This window comes from Aspergillus aculeatus (genome assembly GCF_001890905.1).
Source record: "Aspergillus aculeatus ATCC 16872 unplaced genomic scaffold ASPACscaffold_4, whole genome shotgun sequence".
Lineage (NCBI taxonomy): Eukaryota > Fungi > Ascomycota > Eurotiomycetes > Eurotiales > Aspergillaceae > Aspergillus > Aspergillus aculeatus.
The window spans coordinates 1,244,838-1,250,837 of NW_017962979.1; the positions used below are offsets into that span (position 1 = coordinate 1,244,838).

Sequence of the window (6,000 nt, forward strand, 5' to 3'; positions counted from 1 at the left end):
CCCTCCTGGGGGCGGATCTCATTACCCGATCGGCCTTAGCCCTAACTTGATGCCATTCATTCCCCGCCAAGATTCCCACTGATCTCCACTCTCGTAGCAAAGCATCAGGAATTCTGGGGAAATGCATTGTGGCATCGAAATGACGTTGGAATAACCCCACATCTTTTTTGACCCTGTTTACTTCCGTCCCACTTCCACCGGGGAGACAACCCTTTGCTCACCATAAATGCTCACCCCCACCCTCCTCTCTCACACCGAATCCTCAAACACTTCACAACACCTCACAATCCCCATAATACCAACCGCCAAAGATGCCCCCAGCCCTCCCAACAACCCGCCGCGCCTTCCGCCGAACAGACGACTACACCCCCGGCACACGCAAACTCTACGCAGTCGACGAACCCCTCCCGCCCCTAGGCCCCACCTCGGTGCTGATCAAAATCCACGCCATCGCCCTCAACTACCGGGACGCCAACATCGCCAACGGCGGGAACCCGTGGCCCGTCCTCCCGCACGGGATCCTATGTAACGACGCCGCCGGGGAAGTCCTCGCCGCCGGCGCCAAGGTCACCAGCCTGGCCGTCGGCGACCGCGTCGTCCCCATCACCGACACGCAGTTCGTGTCCGGCCGGGAGCTGGGCCGGAGCTGGCTCGCGGCCGACGAGGACGGGGTCATGGCGGATCACGTCGTGTTCGATGAGAGGGTGGTCGTCAAGTTGCCGACGTATTTGGACTGGATCAGCGCCGCGACGATTCCCTGCGCGGGCGTCACGGCGTGGTCTGCGCTCAAGGGGATGAGTATCGGGCAGACGGTTCTTATTCAGGGTTGGCTTTCTTGATTGTCTTTCTGGAGAGTGCTGCGTTGACTGATTTCATGGTGGCAGGAACCGGCGGCGTGAGTGTGTTTGCGCTGAAGCTTGCGCGCGCGGCGGGCCTGCGCGTGATCTTGACCTCGTCGAGCGATGAGAAGCTGGTGGCCATGCAGAAGAAGTACGCGGATCCGCCGTTGTTGACGGTTAATTACTCTAAGATCCCGGCGTGGGAGGAGGAGGTGCTCCGGTTGACGGACGGGGTGGGCGTGGACATTGTGGTCGAGAATGGGGGCACGCCGTCGCTCGTGCGGTCGATGAAGTGCACGCGGCGCGGCGGGGTCGTCAGCCAGGTCGGGTATCTGGGAAAGCAAAATGCGCAGGATCTGGCGGCGTTGGTGCCGGTTATTATCGATCGGCGGGTCGTCTTGAGGTAAGCTTGATCTTTGGGTGGGGTGAGTGAGTTTGGAGGGATTGGCTAATTCGTGTGTCAGGGGTATCAATGCGGGCTCGAAGTTTGATACGGAGGACTTCTGTGCGGCGCTGGCGGCGACGCAGATTCACTTAAATGATCTGATTGACTCAGTATTTCCGTTCGAGAAGGCGGAGGAGGCGGTCGAGTATATTTGGCAGGGGAAGCAGGTGGGGAAGATTGTGCTTCAGCTGTAGACTTGGGGCATTTGGCCGGAATGAAGTCAGAGAAGATGAATGGAATGTCATTGCTTGTATGCGGGTCTTGCTAGTCACCAGTAGGACTGGGATCGATACTTGGTCGTTGTATCAGTCTTTACAACGGACCTGCGACAAGGCAAGGCGTTCAGAATCTATTCGAGCCGCTAGTAATTCAGAGCTTAAGCAGGGAAGAGTGGGTATCAGGGTGGTTTTGTGTACGAATTGCAGGCCCAATTACACTAAGGCGTTTATCATTCGTAAGGTATCTCGGTACAGTGGTTTCTCGAAGCCTTAAGCTTGATAATGCTCTTCAATATGATTGGCTACTTGCTTGCTGACAACAATGTCTTTGTTTTCGGCACTATAGGAGCGATTCTACCTGTAAATGATAAGCCTGTTCTGGCTCAATCCTTCAGCCACGAAGCGGTCCAGTATCAAAGCTGCCATGGTGTGCATACTTCATCACGCTTTCAAGATGTTGATAGTGATGCTTAAATCCGAAGTTGATCCCGTATCATGACTGTCCCAAACTTGCTATCCGATCACTAGAACAAGATCGTTGACTATGAAACCCACTGAGAAGGCTCACAACCGCGTAGAGAGCCGTGAAGCTTCCCACATTGAAGATCTGTCTTCTTCTTGATCCCAATTCGAATGCGACCGGCTAATTAACCGTACGGACGCAATGTCAGACACAGTACAATAAGCCGACACTCATCCTCGTCTATACCAGGGACTGCTAAGATCACGACTCAAGCCATCACGTGACCCAACTCATCTATAGCTTCTGCCTAGATGCAACAAACCCTCCACTCCATCCATCTCCCCCATAGCAACCATGGCCCTCTCCCCCAAACTCATAATCCTGCTCCTAGCAGCCCTAGCCCTCACCACCATCCACCTCTTCACGAGAATCCACCGCACCCTCCGCCACCGCCACCTCTCCCGACAATATGGCTGCCGCCCCATCGCGCGGTCCTTCAACCGCGACCCGTTCCTAGGGCTAGACACCCTCCCCAGCATGATCCGCGCCATCCATGCGCACCGCATCCTAGCACGGGCCCGCGAGCTCTTCAACCGCTACGGGAACACCTTCACAACCCGCGAACTGCAGCACCGGATCATCCTGACCATCGAGCCCGAGAACATCAAGACCATCCTGTCAATCAACTTCCAGGACTACGGGCTCCGCCACCGCACCGAGCCCTTCCGCCCGCTGCTGGGCCAAGGCATCTTCAACAGCGACGGCGCACACTGGGCCGCCTCGCGCGCCCTGCTCCGCCCCAGCTTCGCGCGGAACCAGGTCGTCGCCGACCTCGCCGTGCTCGAGGAGCTCATCCAGGATTTATGGAATGTGTTGCCGCGGGATGGGGCTACCGTCGACTTGCAGGAGTGGTTTTTCAAGTATACGATTGACTCTGCGACGGGGTTCTTGTTCGGGGAGTCCGTGCATACTCTCCGCACGCCGATGGGTCAGACCCAAAAAGAGGGGATGGGGTTTGCGGAGGCGTTCCAGTATGCCCAGAAGGCGGTGCTGGTGCGGGGTACTTTGGGTTGGTTGAATGTGTTCTACCGCGATCGCAAGGCGGATGAGTGTAACCGTCGCTGTCGGGATTTCGTGCGCGTGTTCGTGGAGGAGGCGGTGCGTGCGGTCGAGATGCGCAAGACTGGTGACGAGCAGGAGGATTTGGACGGGGTAGAAGGGGAAAAGCCCAAGGGCAAGCGCATCTTCTCGCACGAGCTGGCAGCGCGCACATCGGATAAAGAGCGCATCCTGGACGAGTTGATGGCTGTGCTCTTAGCTGGACGGGATACCACGGCTAGTTTGCTGGGAAATCTGTTCTTCATGCTCGCTAAGAATCCGGCGATCTGGGCGAGGCTGCGCCGCGAGGTGGAGTGCTTGCAGGGTCGTCCGCCGAGTTATGAGGAGTTGCAGGGGTTGAGGTTTGTGGAGTGCTGTATCAAGGAGTGTACGTTCCACTTGTTTCTGCTGCTTTGTCACGCTTACTTGATTTCGAACGTTGGAGCTAATTCAAACCACCAGCCCTCCGCCTCCACCCCGTCGTCCCCCGCAACCAACGCGAGGCCATCTGCGACACCGTCCTCCCCCTGGGCGGTGGCGACGACGGCCTCTCCCCTGCGTTCGTGCCCAAGGGCACCCTCGTCGCCTACAACCTTTACGCCATGCACCGTCGGGCCGATCTCTACGGGGATGATGCTGACGACTTCCGCCCAGAGCGCTGGGAGGACGGCAAGTTGCAACTGCAGCTGCGCTGGGGCTATCTTCCGTTCAACGGCGGGCCGCGGATCTGCATCGGGCAGCGGTACGCGTTGACTGAGGCGAGCTACGTGCTGGTGCGCATGGTGCAGGAGTTCCGTGGACTGGAGAGTCGGGATCCCGGGCCGTGGGAGGAGAGTCGGGGGTTGACGCTGTGTTCGCGGAATGGGACGCGCGTAGGGCTGATTCGTTGATTTGGGTTCGTGTTATCGTCGCCGTAGTACATCTCGCAATATTATAGTCTTTATTTCTATGGTGGATCTGATTCAGCCTGATTTCTTAAGGATTATGTATGTTAGTCCCGAGGACCGAGTGGTTGACCGCCCGGTATAGTTGTTTGTACACTGGTGGATTTGGGATCCGCAGCGAGCGACTGTAATCCAGAAAGTTTGGGCCGGGTACAAGTCACATTGCTCTAAGCAAATTACATGCATAAACCTCTTTCAAGTAATGAGAAGTGGGAGGAGAAAGGTCAGTGTGAGGGTAGGGAGAAGGGGGTTGAGAGTGTTATCTATGGAAAGGCGGAGCCCAGAATCCGAGAAGTAGGAATTTGACACTGAGGAAGAATATGGACTCACTGCAACAAGTTAGACGTATGTGTCGATATAGAGTGGGGAGTTGTAACCACTAACAATACATCAAGGTGAGATAGATCCTTACATATACCCAAAGCTCCCTTTGAATATTACGCAACACAAGGTATAGCATAGTAAGCCCCCAACCGCTTTAGCCCTAACTCAGACTCCACCAACAACCCTGGCAACCAACCCCTCCACCTCCTCGACCCCCCACGCCCTCACCCCCAACAGCTCATTATCATCCCTCTCCCACGGATACGCCAACTCCCGCGTAGCTATACAATACTGAATCTGCACCTCAATCGTCGTAGCCGTCACTTCCCTCCCCTCCCTGAGGTCTGCCAACGCTCCCTTCAACAACCCCTGCATATCCCTCTCCCTCGTCTCTTCCCACCCCTCCCCACCCAGCACCTTCTTCACCACTCCGACCAGCTGATTCTGCGACAGATACACCGAATGCACATACGCCGCCCGATTCCGCGTCTCCTGAGGATGCAGCAGCACCGCCGCCGTCGCGCGGCCTACATCCTCCAGCATCGTCCAGGGGACGACGTTGTCTCCGGTGCCGAAGATACGGACTTTCCGGGAGTGGAGGTCCAGACCTGCGAAACCGGAGCTCAGAGCCCAGTCTAGGAAGACCCCGCAGGCGACGACGGTGTAGGTGAGTTGGGATGCGGCGGCGTGACGCTGCACGGCTTCGTAGGCGGCCTTTTTGCGGGCGAAGACGGGGAGTGCGTGGATTCCTGGGTTGGTGGGGTCAAGGCCGAAGTCGCTTGTTATGCTGTGCACAAAGGTAAGGGTTAGTTTTGGGGATATTGGTGGTTGGGGGTTAAGGGTGGAGGGTGAGGACGAACAAGCGAGAGACGCCGGCTGCGGCGGCGGCGTCGATGAGACGGAGCGGGGTGTCGATGTCCGGGGAAAAGGTCGTGTCGATTACGGCGTCTTGGCCGGCTAGTGCTGCAGTGAGGGAGGCAGGAGAGGTGAAGTCGACTTGCTTGACGGTGGCTGCTGCGGGGAAGGGCGTTGCGGTTGCAGGCTTGCGGGTGAGGATGGTCACGGTGAAGTCCTGGGCGAGCAAGGCGTGAAGGACTTGACTGCCTACGTTGCCGCTGGCCTGGGGGTTGTTAGGTTGAGGTTTGGTTGAGGGATGTTCAAGGGAGTTAGGGCTTACTCCTGCGAGGGCCACGCGCTTGATTGACGACATTCTCTGAGTTGGTAGTAATCTTTGTGTGTTGACGAGGTTGACGAGCTTTGGGATGGATGGGCAGAGAATTGTACAAGCTGGCAATATTTAAACATTCCCGGTTCGCGGACATGGCCGGAGATCGAGGATCAAAAGGCAGACAGATTCGATCTCCGGACTAAGGCCGGCAATGCAACACGCTTATTCCGTGATTCTCAGGGTCTTTAGCTTGTTCTGGATAAGTTCAGGTCACAAGCCAGGGGATGGAGATCGGGATCCCAATTGTTGCGATTGAGCCCGCGGGTGGATGATACGATGTCAGATTTTAGTGAGACGTCTAGTTCGATTTGTAAGATAGATCCAAGTCATGGCATGTTCCTTTGCATCGTTCCTACTCCCTCGTCTCTGAGAAGTATCACAAGGAAATATTCGGCACCTATATTAACCTGTTTCACATGTTCTCCCACACCAAGAATATAT

At 56.5% G+C, this 6,000-nt stretch overlaps 3 protein-coding genes across 3 annotated transcripts; 2 read left to right on the forward strand and 1 right to left on the reverse strand.

The window, feature by feature from the left end:
• Positions 1–311: 311 nt before the first annotated feature.
• ASPACDRAFT_41076 (zinc-dependent alcohol dehydrogenase family protein) lies at positions 312–1,478 on the forward strand (the record flags this gene model as incomplete). Its single annotated transcript, XM_020200881.1, has 3 exons — positions 312–825; positions 885–1,242; positions 1,304–1,478. 3 exons carry the CDS (start codon positions 312–314, stop codon positions 1,476–1,478), a joined length of 1,047 nt encoding a protein of 348 aa, XP_020058595.1.
• Positions 1,479–2,319: 841 nt separating this feature from the next.
• On the forward strand, positions 2,320–3,953 carry ASPACDRAFT_50891 (cytochrome P450; the record flags this gene model as incomplete). The annotated part of the gene is made up of 2 exons (XM_020202410.1): positions 2,320–3,451; positions 3,526–3,953. 2 exons carry the CDS (start codon positions 2,320–2,322, stop codon positions 3,951–3,953), a joined length of 1,560 nt encoding a protein of 519 aa, XP_020058596.1.
• Positions 3,954–4,496: 543 nt separating this feature from the next.
• Positions 4,497–5,541, reverse strand: ASPACDRAFT_50892 (aromatic alcohol reductase; the record flags this gene model as incomplete). The annotated part of the gene is made up of 3 exons (XM_020202411.1): positions 4,497–5,118; positions 5,192–5,451; positions 5,509–5,541. The coding sequence occupies 3 exons, from the start codon at positions 5,539–5,541 to the stop codon at positions 4,497–4,499; spliced, it is 915 nt and encodes a 304-aa protein (XP_020058597.1).
• Between the last annotated feature and the right edge of the window lie 459 nt (positions 5,542–6,000).